The sequence below is a fragment of the Blennius ocellaris genome (assembly GCF_963422515.1).
Source record: "Blennius ocellaris genome assembly, chromosome: 13".
Taxonomy (NCBI): domain Eukaryota; kingdom Metazoa; phylum Chordata; class Actinopteri; order Blenniiformes; family Blenniidae; genus Blennius; species Blennius ocellaris.
In genome coordinates this window covers 7,124,031-7,138,749 of record NC_137662.1, presented here as the reverse complement: position 1 = coordinate 7,138,749, position 14,719 = coordinate 7,124,031, and the positions used below count along the sequence as shown (strand labels likewise).

Here is a 14,719-nt window from a genome sequence, read left to right as displayed (position 1 = left end):
TCTTGGTTATATTTACGACTCATCTGGATCACATGTGGAGACATTTATTTACTCACCCCAGATACTGAGTGGGTTGTATCTGTGTGGGTGCTTGTATTGTAAAATCACAGCACTAATTAGTGGAGGGGCATGCAAACCACAGTTTGTGGCTTTTTTTTCAGTTTTCAGTCGATTGCTGTGAAAACAGGATCTCAAAGGTGGCTCTGATGTCGGAGGATAGTAAACAAGAAAAGAATAGGACGGAGACAAAGGCGCATCAAACAAACAAGTGAACAAGTTCATATCCGACAGCAAGCAAATCCACTCACTGCAGACTTAAGAGAGACGGGATGAAAAAAATCACAAACTTCTAGTTCCACTGACTGAAATTTAGCAAGAAGGTACAGAGTGCTAGGAGGGAAAACAAACTACAGAAGAGACAGAAAGTAATGGAGACATATAACTTGAGAGACAGTGAAAGGAATGTGACTGCAGTAAAGAAAGTCTCCTCGAAACCTATAGCAGCGTAACTGATGAAGCCTGATCTTAAAAGTCGACACTAAAAGTCGAGACTTCTTCAAATATAATGCTGAATTCTCATTGGTGTATTCCAGACTGTTTTTCTTGCTTCCAATTGATGGGATGCTTCAATTGGTGCTTTTGGCCACTTTTGGGAATTAGGTTTGTTGTTTCTTTTTTTTGTATTATTTGTTGCATCTTTTTCTATGTGAAGAATTATCACACACTTGTACTACAGGAGCATTTTAGATAAGACCTGTAGAGTATGTGAGGAGTTGGTGGTGTAGCTGCTTTCCCACAACATTCTTGTCACATCATAGTTTGAGTGACGCCGCACTGAGACCATCTCTTCATGCGTTGGTGGACTTATTGTCGCCTCAGTTCCTGTTTATCTTTGGAAATGTTGTGGAACCTGGGTTTCAGGAAAAAGAGAACATGTCACCATTTGCTGTATCATGCAATACAACAACCAGTTTAGTACCCTTGTATATTTGGAAATTTTTATGCTCAAAGCCTTCTTACATGTTTGCTTTAGTTCAGTATACCTTCAATAAGTCTGGGTCCAAATGTTGACTGGGAATGAAATCTGTATCAGTCGCTGGTTTCTTCTTTGCATTTGCTGAATAAATTGTATTTGAAACATTATTCAATTGCTGCAGTATTTGACCTGCATAGTTTATCACCAAATGGATCAAACATTTATCAGTTAACTCTGAAAATGTTTCTCTGACATCTTTTTTTGTAAAACGAAGTCACGTCAGTGATTTCTTTATTGGCCTCATTCGTTTTGAGATGGTGCTCTCTTTATCTTTCACTTTTTTTTAGATTTTGTTGCAATTGCCAATTGCTCTTCCAGAAATATACACATTTTTGGCAAAATTCCTCAGTTTTTGTCACATTTAACATGTACCGGTATCTTCTGCTATTGTGAGCTCGCCATTTAAATGACGGCACAGCGTATATATTCACCATCCTCAAGATAATCCAACTTTTCTGCAGTTGGAGTGATAAATTGCTCTTTTTTTTTTAACCGAGAAATGTTGGTAACAGGAAATGTGAATATGACTTCATCACCATCACTCGCTGTGGCAAAAATACAAACCGTTAAGTTCCATTTAAGCCTCGCAGCTTTTCATGGTGAGCAGGGGCAGATTGAAAGTTTACTGTCTCATAAGCAACATTATGTAAACAATTTGTTAAATATCAGCGCGCTGACATAAATGTTCCTAATGAGTCCTTGGGGAGCTGCTCTACAATGGTGCAGTGTTACTGTGGATGTAGGTCACTGCTTTGTGTGTGGCGTTGGTGTGCCCCTGCCCTACTGATTTCCTCTAAGTGGGGTGATTTTTCCATATGTTAATTATGTGAAGATTCTTTTTTTCTCCCCTTGGAAACTGGACCACGCTGCTGGGTGACATCCTCGGTGAAGTAGCAGCTCACTGCGGACGCGTGTGATCAGGCTGCTATGCTGAGACTGACTGGGAGTAGCAAGGGGAGAGAGGAGGTGTGTGTGTGGGGGGGGGGGATGTCCCAACATTCAGACAGTTGGCACATGTTCAACAATGATGTAACTGTCCCCTCTGCAGACTATTCATACTTAGAGGGGAGTGTAGCAGCTCTCTGTCACACACTTGCATGCGTGCAATCATACAGTTGCACCATTATATGAGAACGCTTCAGTTAAAATTAAAAAAAAGTCTGAAAAAAAAAACCACATTTCAGTTTTTCCAGTGTTTTTAGTATTGAATAAAAACACAACATGAATAAAAACACATAATTAAAACAAACAAGCATTTTGTAGAATTTGGTTTGCTGGACGGCGCCTGAGATTCCAAAACCTTGCACCAAGTCATATCTCAATAAATATGTAATGTTGTATACGTTTGCTTCACAAAACGTCCTGCCGATTTCATTACCCCGGTGCAAAAATGTTTTATCAAACCTACAGCTTGTAGGGTCTTTTGTGAAATACTGCTGCCTCCTTGTAACACTACTCCTGTGCAAATAAGTGTGATAAGCATGACCAACAGGCCTCCCAGTCTGCCTCCCAACATTTTATCTGTATTATCTGTTTCGATTAGGCCCTCAGATGGCGCATATCCTTGTTGTGGTGCGTTACATAACTCCTCCAGCTGTAGAAACAGGCTGATAGCCGGAGCCGGGCCCAGAAGGTTTTAATTTAGAATGGATATTGTTTTAAAAAGGAGGTGGAGGATGAGAATAAATGAGGGTGTGAATGAATGAAAGAATGCATTTGAGACACACTAAACTGGTGTGTTAAGGTTCAAGTTTTAAATCTTACTGTGGATTTACTGTAGCAAGCTTAATGTAGTATTTCAGACATGTTTCAGAAAGCTCCTCTCCAAACTGTTAAATCATTGGTGCGAGTCTAAATAAAAATAGCAATAAAAAAAAAGCCATTTCATGACAGCTGTGGTGATGCAGAATCCAGCACGTGTATTTCCATCCCCACACACAAACATGCAGGCACACGTCCTCGCTTGTTCCGGAGCCCCCGAATGTCATCATCCCAAGTCAAGCGTTCAAATCTGATTTAGGGCGTTTTAGAAAAGCAATCAGAAACGAGAGCTTTAGTGGAACACAGAAGATGAAATCTGGACTATTCATTTTCGTACACCCACCCCCCCCCACCTCTACCCGTCGCCCCCCGCCACCCAAAGTCATTGGAGCAAAGTCATGTGTCAGTTTGGTGCCTTGTCGCAGTGCCGTCCTCTAATTTCTGTTTCCCTTTACTGAACAAGCAGGAGATGAACTCATATGACGAGTCACTTCTCGTCGTTATGTTACTACATAAACCAAGTTTGGGAACCATAAGGTCTGTGGGCCAAAACCGGCTCGCAAGATTCTCCAATATGGTCAAACCACCAAGCATATAGAAAAATTCAAAGAAAACATACAATTTTGCAGACTTTTGATTGAATTTTGTTATTGGACATTTCACTGTATTTTGCACCACGGGGTTTAATTGAAATTGGCTTTATGTTGAGATTTAGGCAATTTTATCACTACACCACAGCAGTTTAAATTAAAGGTATACAGGAGGATTTTCAGGAATTTTAGGAAAGAACCGCCCTCGCCACCGTTTGAAAAAAATGCGCATGCGCAACGCTGTACCTGCTCCCGAGACGGAACGCCTACTAAAACGCGTGCGAGAGACATGCACGAGCCCAGTTCTCCTCGTGCACGCTCTGTTTACAAGTCACAAGTCGGCATCGCTCACATAAGCTCACTTTACAAGAAGATGTGCACCAGAGGGGGTGAAACTGTAAAAATGTCCGAGAATAATGCGTCGGGTCGGCCACCGGCATAATGAGAGCCGTGTGGAGTGAGCTGAGCGCAGGGACGAGCACGTACGACGGGCTTACGTCATATATCACCAGAATGATTGACAATTGGGAGAACCAGTTATTTTGATGATCCACCCGGAAGAAGAAAATCCTCTACTATACCTTTAAATAAATGATCATGGCACTATTTTACCATTCTGCTGGTGCAATGGCTTTATTGAGGGATTTTGTCCCCACATGATAAAATATTCTTCAGCAGAGGAAGTGGATGTGTGTTCTTGGTCCCCTCCGATCCCAACCAGAAAATCGTTTGCCTCTCATATACATTTTTTATATTCGTCTCATATTCTTCACAGGATCACAGCAAAACTTTGTAGGGTAAACTTCATGACTTGTGCTCTCTTAAGGATGCAGTCTAATGAGGGAAATTCAAAAGCATGTACTGTTATTCGCTGAATTATTTTGAAGTCTGTTTACAAGAGGGTTTTTTTTCTTGCTCAATCAAAGTAATGGGGAGTAATGGCAAGTACTCTTGTTGTGCTTTGTACTTTTCACAGTTTGGGGGAAGTGTGCCACAACCAAACACCCACTGAGTGTTTGTCATTAGACCTGCACATAACAACTACCTTTTTTTTTTTTTAATCACTCTGCCAATAAAATTATCAGTTCGGGGATTAATTGTTTTTAATTGTTAAACATACAGGTACGTTGTACTTAAAATGATCTATAGTGTCAGAAGATGGCTTTAAATGTAAATTAATTAACAACCTTTTTGTTGTTGTCATTTCTACTTACCGGCTATTATCATAATTGGATTACCAGTTCAAGTTTGATTGAAAGTAAGTTTTCCTTCAGTTTTCTGCTTGAGGTGGATGTGTAGTAAGAAGAAGTGAAAAAAGAGGTGTTGGGTGACCGAATAAAGAGTTTCCTCGCAATACCTGAACATTTCCAGGAACTGAAACCTTGTTTGTATATATATATGTATATACATCAGCGTATCGTCTTCATGAAATTGCTCAAACATCAGTATTTTCATGTTGAGCACTCTTGCTTCACAGCCAGAAATTGGTTCAAGTCTCCATCAAGTTTGCATATTTTTTCCTGTGCATGAATGCGTTTTGTTTCAACAGTCTGAAAACATACATTTAAGCAGAGTTGAGTTGGAAAAGCTCCCTACAATATGCATACATGGCTAGAGGGGGCCTTGTTGAGCTTTTCATGTCAGAGAAATGTCATAATAGTCTCTTTTTTTTTGGTATCACCAAAGTGATATGAATGAATTTATATTCTACATTGTTGTATGTGTCAGTGCATGAATATCTTAGTCATTAGTATTCAAGGCAGTGACATGACAATATTGTGTTTTTTGTTCATTTGAGCAGTTGCACAACCACAGGTGTGTCATGATTGCTCTATGGTATGCAAAATAGTCTGAATGTTGAATAAACGTCAGTCACTTGATGTGTTTCTTTCTTTCACGGCTCCAGCAGTCTCTACACGCTTCAGTCACATTCACCTAATCATACGCACTCACCAAGTGCTCCAGAGCAGCAAAAAACAATTATGTCTGTGACGCTTTTGTTTCCTGGATCTGAAACATCAGTAGTAAAGAAGATGGTTTATGTGTCACAATCGAAGAGCAGAGCCATCTGTTTGAAATGGTGTTTTTATAGCAGTCAAAAGCAGTTCATTGTAAAAGAGGCAGAGATTCATTACATAAGGGTGCAGTAGTGACAGGTCGTATTGTGTGCACTTTTTCACTGGTTGTCTCTCTCGTCATATAAATGCTGTTGTTTCCACCTGTATGTGCAAGCTGCTGCTAAACAGGCGGGTGTGGAAAGACCTCAAAAGGTCTTTCACGTGTTAATCTGTGTTTCCATCTATGCCTTTTTCTTCACTGTTGGACGAGTCATTTGAACTGACCACACTTTCATCTGCAGAATTCTTGTGAATAAGGGCTCTCAGCCAAAATAGTCGCAGTACCAATTACGAGTTCCCAATTCAGGTCAGTATTGAAAGGTTGGGGGGGTGAGTTGTTGTTTCTGAAAAGTTTCACATTGACATAGCAGAGTTCTGAAGATGTCCATTTACATGGCATCGACAGGAGCATTGAAAACAATATAGTTTGCATGTTGGGCAACCAGTGAGTGCCGTTTGTTTTTTTGGGTTTTTTTGGCATGCATTTGGCTCCCAAATTGGAACTTTTCAAAAAGATTCGTATGGACAGATGACGAAGTTGGATTGCTATTATGGTGACGGTCAACTATAAAACTACCAAGTCCCAGGAGAATATAGACTGGGAGTCAAGACATTGAAAGCGGTTGCTCCGAATACCACAGTAGTGTAAATGTACACCCAAAACCCTGCAAAAGTTTTGTGTTTTCACTTGAAATTGTACCCATGTAAACAGCCCCTCAGTGTATTTAGGTATGAACATGATCAACCTGGGCTGCTGAAGTTCAAACTGAGCATGAGAATGGGGAAAATGATGGTTGTTGGTGCCAGAAATACTGGTCTGAGTATTTCAAAAGCTACTATAATGGTCATGGTTAACCATCTCCAGGGATCTCTGACAAAAATATCAAGTATCCAATGAGCAGCAGTTGATTTGGTCAAAGTGCTTTCATGATGTCAGAGGTCAGCAGAGAATTGCTTGAGTTGAAACAATGAAAAGACAACAGTAAGTCAGATCATCACTTGTTAATAAATAACCAAAGTATTCTAAAGACCATCTATGATGAAACAGCATGTGGTACTTTGAAGCCAGTGGGGAACAGCAGCAGAAAACTGTAGTGCTGTCACACAGTTTCACCAAGATTTGACAATCAGAGATTGGAAAAATGTTTTCTGATCTGATGACTTGGTTTCTGCTTCCACACTGCCAGGGCAAGAATCTGGAGTAAACGGCATGAAAGCATTGATCCATCTTGCCTTTTATCAAAGGTTCAGGCTGCGACTACTGGTGTAATGATTTGGGGCAGATTTTCTCGGCAAGCTTTGGTACCCTTAGTAGCAATTGAGTATCAAATACACTCTGTATTCTGTGCTTGGGCGATCTGAGGAGGTGGGAAGATAATTCTATAAACTTTGGATTTCCGTGGCCTGGCTCTTTTCTACTGCCACAGTTGTTATTTACACAGCTGAGTTTCCTGTGAGAGAATCCTAAAGGAGCTATGGTCATTGACAGATTTTACTTGTGCAACACTTCCTTATCCAAAAAGGGTTTGCATTGTTAGTCATATCCTTCCATTTGAACACCAGTGGTGATGGCTGCCATGCAAGACTGAGGACGCATGGACATTGTATGATGGGGGAAGTCAAACCATGTGATTGTAAGACAACTTCCTCTTCCAAGAGAGCCATCTAACCAAGTCATCTTATCTGGTTGCTTTCTACATTTAGTGTCAATCTAAAATAATAAATATGTTAATTCAAAGATTCCATTTTGTTGTCCAACAACTTACTTCTAATTAACTTTTATTAATGGTTACCCTCAGATGATTTGTCACCGTTTCTTAGAAACACTGCACTGTGTCTGGTTTACAGTCACTTAATGTACATTGTGAACATCACAGCTGATTTAACACACACACACACACACACACACAAAATGCATTTTAAGTCAACACAAAGCAAGTGTGATTGTGACTACTGCAGGACTGTATAGCAACAGTTGGCATTTTGCAAGGAGTGAGTATTTCCATGGTGATTATGCCCGTTGCTTAGCAATCTCTGTCGGCTTTTCTTTTTTTTTTTTTTTTTTTTATGGAGTAAAATCCTCAAGATTAGTCGCTTTGGCAAATGGCCTGCATTGGCTCTTTGTCACTGCTTCACCATCCTTTGTTTAATCAGGCGTTTTTCATTCAGATCGGAATCGCTGTGACAAAGTGGTAAAAAGATAAGCATGAGTAATGATCATTTTAAGTCACAGCCAGCATTTTAAGCTGCCATGTCGTTTATATGCGCACAAGAGTCTCTCGAATGAATTACATTTTATGAAGCGTGCAAGTGCGCCGACATTTTTGAACTCGGCTGACTTCACAATTCTCGAGATCTTCCCGCTGACCTTAACCCTTCCTGCTGTTTCACAAACTTTAATCCTTGGCTTCATCCAGAAATAATCCAAAGCGGCCTAAAACATTCAGCCCCAACACGGAACTAATCCTAAAACTACATTTGACCTTAAATGTGAGGCCACGTTTCACTTCGGAACACGGGAGACATCAGGGATCCAATTTACCATCACAGGCAGCGCAGCTACAAAAGCAGACACCTGTAATTTTACGCCTCTCTTCTCCTTCTCCAGCGAGGTCGTCCTCTCCAACATTGATGTGGCCGTTGCCGGCATCTGGGAGTGCCTGGTGACCAGTTCCCGTGGCAACACCTCTCGGCAGATGGAAATAGTGGTGCTCGAGACATCGGCACCGTACTGCCCTGCTGACAGAGTCACCAACAACAAGGGTGACTTCAGGTGAGTCACCTTGAGCGGCCACGTAACGCAGGGCGCTGTGCACTCAGCCATGATGGCTCAATTGTCTGCACCATCACTGGCAGTGAAGAGGTCTATAAGAAAGAGCTGGACATTTGAGGAATATATCTGTTTCTCAAAGGTAAATGTAGACAGTTCAAAGTTTGTCATAATTGTACGTGTGATATTGTTCAGCACAACATAAGTGCTCACCTGGATTTTTTGCTGTCCTCATCAAATAAATCAAATATTACACTGGTTTTAGATCAACACAATGTTTATTTCAAAACTTACTGTTGTAAATATCAAGCCATTTCAATTTTCTTGTTTAACTCTATAAACATTGCATACTGGTGCACCTCCAAAAATCTGTTGACTGTAAAAACTGTGCAATTAATTCAGTCCAGGGATGTCAAACCTGTATGACTTGAGGGGCCACATACTGTACAATGTCATCTATCATGGGCCAGATCAGTGAACATTGTAAGCATTACAATCTTTAAAAAAAACTTGAACTCTAAATCTGTCTTTGTTTAAATGCAACAGAATATTACTATACCATTAAGAGCTATCATTTTACAAAACATGATAAATCTATGATTTGAATTCATGAAATGCAATTTCATGTCTCAGTTCTCCAAATGCTTTACAATTTACAGATCAGAGTGAATTTTTATACTATTTTCATCTTCAATGGCCACATGTAGTTGGAACTCAAAAAATATACAAGACTGGTTCATATAGTGATCAGAATAACTTTAATATCGACACATTTCTACATCTGTGTAGTAACTGACTGTACAAACGGACTCACCACATAATACTGACTAAAGTGTGCCTCTGTGGGTCAAATTAATATATTGAAATGAATGTCAATGTCTCACAGCCGGCACATTTAATATTGCAAGCTGGTTCTGGCCCACAGGCTGTATGTTTGACACCCCTGATTTAGTCTCTTACTTCAGATAGTTAATAAATAAATGTGAATATATAATATTGACTTCATCTAAGTCAATAAAGTATGTTTCTTTCAATACAAAAACATTCTTAGGTTAGAAGAGCTTTGAAGGGCTGATTTCTGCAAGAGCATCTTCAAGTGAAAACTGAAAACTTCCATCAAAGTTTGGGTGACAGTGACATGGAGTTTTCAAAAGTGAGTCGTTTATTTACAAGCACAGATCTATCATTGTGACCACACAAGAAGAGATGACAATGTGTGGGTAAGCCAATTGTCTGAATAGGGTGGGACTTGGCTTGTTCTCATAATCACGGAATAAATCTGAGCTTATGTTCAGATCAGATTGGCTCAGTGCCATTAGAGGGACTCGAAACCCTCCAGGCTAAAACTTGTGATGTCTGACAGCAGTAATCTCCTTTCTGATCTAATGCCGAGTAAAGCAATCCCTGGTATCATCAATACGTTGCGTAAAACCTAATGATAGTGACAACATTCAGCATGGAAAAATCTCATTTGTATGACAATTAATCAGAAAACACTGAATTTACAGAGAAACTTAAATTTTCTTCACAACTTTCTTCAGAGTAATAGACACAACACAACACTGATATATCAATGATGCTCCCAGGAAAGTTAGCTACCGGTTGCTACCAAACCAGCCTCAAAGCTACAGTATGCTCTCAGGCCGAGTTTGTGAAAACATGTATAATGCAGCCAGAGGACAACTTTTTTGGGACATTTCACTGTATTTTGCAGTACACGGTTTCATTAAAATCCGCTTGATATTGAGATTGTAATAATTTTCTGTAGTAACTATTTGGTTTGTTGAAAACAAATTGACATATACGCTGCCCCACAACTAAAATAAACCTAAAGTTTTAAAATTGAAAGGTTATTATGGCAATATTTTACCAGTTCAGCCTACTTTGTTTGACAGGGTAGTTTGTGGTCCCTGATCTAAAATGTGTTTGACACCCCCAGTTTATATTGACAGTCTCTCCAACTGAAAATAAGCAAATAAGCAGATTTTTCCAAAATACCATACTTTTCCTTCTGACTTGTGATTAAACATGTCTGAGACTCTCAAGTATACTTTAATTTACCAACTAGCTGTGTATAATAGATGGTAATGGTCAGTAATGACTGGCTTTCGAAGCTGGCGTCAGGCAATGATTTAACCACACTATATTTTAATACACCAGAAATATTTCCAGTTGCAGAGAACACGGCCTAGAAATTATTCCTATAATCAGTACGCGTTCTCTGTGATTTTCTGTCCACGTATGGTGCGGCCGGGCGTGCTTCTTACCGGCGTCGTGCTGCATTGTGTTACACCTCACAGCTGGTCCTCCCTGCAGGTTTTGGCTCATTAACTGTCACAGACCACGATTGAGTGTGTACAGTGCAGTCGAGTGTGGACACTTCATATATTTTGATAATAATTGGATATGTGCTGTAGAAACTCCTACACACGTTGTGGCTAAGTGCGGTCCAGCTTTGTATCAGGACTATTAAAATAAAAATAAATAACATAGAAAAGAGCATTTCTTCTCATGACTCAGGTTTCAGATATAAAAGAGGCACAAACACCATACATCCCTTCGACCTTCATTTATCCTTCTTTTCTCTGTCCTCCGCTGTGTGACCACCTTGAAACCTTGTGCCCCCCCCCCCCCCCCCACACACACACACACACACACACACACACACACACACACACACACACACACACACACACACACACACACACACACACACACAGGCGTCCTCCACCTCTTCTCCCCTGTGGGTGTGCTGTTGTCGTGTACCCTCCTTTGTAGCCTCTGTACTTTACAGCCCACTTCCAGTGCGGCAAGCTCCGAGGCTTTGTTTCTGCCGGAGCATTGGAGTAATGGGCTGGAAAATGAGGCCCCCTTTTTGTTGGGGGCGAAATTAATGCCATTTATTACTAAGTAGCTGCTGCAGCAGCGGCGCGTATGGCAAGAGATGCGGAGTGGGGGTGGGTGTGTGTGTGTGGGGGTGGGGGGTGAGTTGTGGGATGGCAGGTCTCTACCCTCAGAACAGATTACTTGCCTCCCGAGTGCTGTGCTCCTTCATTTTAATTTAGAAGAAGTCCAAAGTGTTTCCACATTAAGCATTTACCTTCTATTCCGTGGTAGTATTTTCACGCTGCCTTAAGCGCAATAACACAATCCACGAGACACATGTTTCTCTTCTCATATTGATCAGCATGTCTACAAACGCTGCTCACCCCAGGCTGCAGATCCCAAAGACCTTTTAATCCATAAGAGCGTCAACTCTCCTGGAGTTCATTCATTATCTGGAAATGTTGTGGACTCCGAACGTTAGGCTGGTTTTTTAACAAATAAATGAGCTATATTTCACTAACACACTCACTGGCATTAGCCAGAAAATGAAAAATCACCCATTTGCCTGGAAAATATGTCCCTGGCGCCAATCACATCCTGGTCAGCAGAGCAGTTCATAACATTGAAAAAGTGTCATTTCTTGGTTCAGAGGAGAGTCCAGTGAACTTGGAGATGGCATGAGGACAACACTTTGACAAAATCCGGCCCTGCTTTCAAGGAACATGGTTCTGCTTCAAGTAACCATCCTTCAATGGCATTTGCCATCTCCTGCAATGCAGTTTTCCCACCTATATCTTTATTAGAAAACAAATGTTTCCACATACAAACATGAATACAAACCAAAGAACCAATGCTACTTGGGATGCGCCTTCATGTTATACATTGCTCCTTTTTCATAATTCCATAATGTTCTTTTCAGTTTTCTATACAGCTCATTTCCTCCACTTTGTTGTGCTTCTTGGAGTCTGAGTACATATGTAGCTTTTTCCCATTAATAACATTTCTTCCATGACCTTTAGGCAAGGCACATTTATTTCTGTCGCCCCATTCAGAAACAAGGCAATTCATAGTGCTGTACAAAGAAGTGAAAGAAACACATTAAAGCTTTACAAAGAAATAAAAGAAGTGCATTTAAGAAATCCATTAAGAATCTTGATCTTAAGTGATTTAGAGTGTGAAATACTTTAAAACCTCTCACATTCTCTTTCACTCACTCTCAGCTTTAATTTGCATTTTTCTCATATTGGTATTTAGCATCTCAAGTCACCCACAAATATTACAGCTATATCTATGATTTTTCAAAGATGTAGGATCAAACCGATCTTGGGGAGTTCATATCCAAATATCCTAATATCCTATCCTGTCTTAATTCTTCATTTACACTTTCCCAAAAAAGTGTAAATAATTTTCCAAAAGTCATGATAATGATCCACATCACAATGTTCACAGTTTTGCCAGCATACTTGTATATGCAATTGTTTGCTTGTTTGTTTGTTTTTTTGGCGTAATAAAGGAGAGAACCACATACTTTCAGGAAAGAAATGTAATGCAAATTCTCCCACATGTTGGACCAATCTTCATCTTTAATTCTGAAGATACTATTCTAAATGTATTTTGTTATATGGTTTACCCATCATTCAAATCACATAATTTAACTCTCTGGAAGACTCATAACTTGATTTCCTCTCTTATAGTATTCCCTTAAATGAAGATATCTGTAGAAATCTTGTTTTCCTAAAATGTCTTTCCATAAATTTTAAAAACTCTCCAGCTGCACTCCTTTTATCAGCCGATTTAGTAATACACTTTTCATAAAGCTGTACAAATAGCTACTAACAGATTAAAGCACTGCAGGCAGAATTATGAAGCATCATTAAATGCTAAAGTACACAAAAAGACAGGATTGAGCAATGATGATATCAGAACACATTTATTCATTTAATTAATGTCTTAATTTCATACAGTGGCCCAGAAAGGTCAGTGAAGATGCAAAAGCCACAACACAACAGCAAAAGTACAGCACACAGCATCATCGTTAGATCAAGATCCTCAACAAAAATCTTTTGGACATAATTGAAGAGAACGAGGAAAAAGACTTAATGTGTAAATGTGTAAACTCACATTTAATAATGAGTTATTTTCTCATACGCCCAAAACACACCGAGGATCCCTTTGAGCGTGCAGAAGACTTCATGATCAGACTATCTGCTGATAAAATGACAGATTTTGACTGAAACACAACTTGCACCAATTGCAGATAAAGCACACACCAGGTGTCATCTTCAAAAATGTATAAATTAGCATTTCTCTGTTGCTATTTGACTTCTCAAACTCACTTCAGAAATCAAAGAATTGTTCTCAGATGGCTGTTATTTTCTGTAATGTGTGTTTTTGTTGGGGGGGGGGTTGTTTTTTGGAGCTGTGATGCAAGCCGGATAAAGTTATTTTCATCACAAACATTTTTTTTTGTACCTAGAGAGGTAGGACCAATTCAGATGCAAGATGGTGTAAATCTGGGGTGTCAAACATAAAGCCGGTGGGTCAAAATCAGCCTGCGAGATGTTCCAATCCAGCCAACCAATCGAAAATCTAGAATTTTAAAATGAGATATTGGTGATGGTGAGATGGAATCTAGCTACCTTGTTGCTATCAAACTAGTCTCAAAGCCATGCTGTCGGGGTGTGTTTGTAAAAACTTCCATAATGCAACAGCTTTAGGAGCTGTATTTTTTTGGACATTTCACTGCTTGACACCAGAAGGTTTCATTAAAATTGGATTTATGTTGACATTATCATAATTTTCTTGAGGAAATATTTGTTTTTTAAAATTATAGACGTTTTCATCACATATACTCTGCACCAAAACAAAGAAAACTTTAAAATTAAAGGTTATTATCAAACTATTTTACTAGTCCGTTCCTTTCGCGATGAAATTGGTCTTTATGTGGCCCCTGAACTAAAATGTATTTGACACCTCTGGTGTCAATATTTTCTAAATTGATGTAAAGTACCACCGGTGTCATTTACCCAAAAGATGTTTTTTTTATTGGGACACAAAAAAAAGAACAATATAGTTTGTTAATGAAGTTTATAAATAATGATAATTAAGTCAGAAGTCACCACATAATCAAATCCTCTGCAAAAATAATGACACATAGTTGTAAATCAGTTATGTAAATGAATACTTTCCTAAGTAAAGGGAGTATGAAATTGCCATCTGGCACAGTGAACGTAGATTTCTAAACTCGCATCCTGCTCCATAATTCAGAGATATTTCTATGTTGGCAGGTGGCCAAAGACTCTGGCTGGCATCCTGGCCTTCCAGCCCTGCGCACCCGCCACCTTTGGCTCCGCCCCCCGCCCGTCGGGCGGTAGCGCTCCTCATGCGCCGAGCCAGAGGGAGAAGAAGGCGTGGCGGAGCTGCGACCGGTCCGGGCGATGGGCTGAGGAGGACTACACCCAGTGTCCGTACGCCAGCGAGTTGACCCGCGTGCTACATGAGCTAACCCAGGTGCCTGTTTTACCTCATTCACCTCACTCGCCTCACTCCCACAGTGTTTCTTTTATATCAATAAATCTAATCTGAGTCAATGTTAGACTTTCACCACAACTTTCTTCAT

At 40.0% G+C, this 14,719-nt stretch overlaps 1 protein-coding gene across 1 annotated transcript in view; it reads left to right on the top strand.

Moving 5' to 3' along the window:
- adgra1b (adhesion G protein-coupled receptor A1b) overlaps positions 1-14,719 on the top strand; it is a gene marked incomplete at its 3' end in the record, with an annotated part of 214,341 nt that overhangs the window by 64,087 nt on the left and 135,535 nt on the right. The window contains exons 8-9 of the mRNA XM_080508039.1: positions 8,113-8,277; positions 14,388-14,610. Of these exons, the coding sequence (XP_080364165.1) occupies positions 8,113-8,277; positions 14,388-14,610 (388 nt within the window). The remainder of the gene's footprint in view (positions 1-8,112; positions 8,278-14,387; positions 14,611-14,719) is intronic.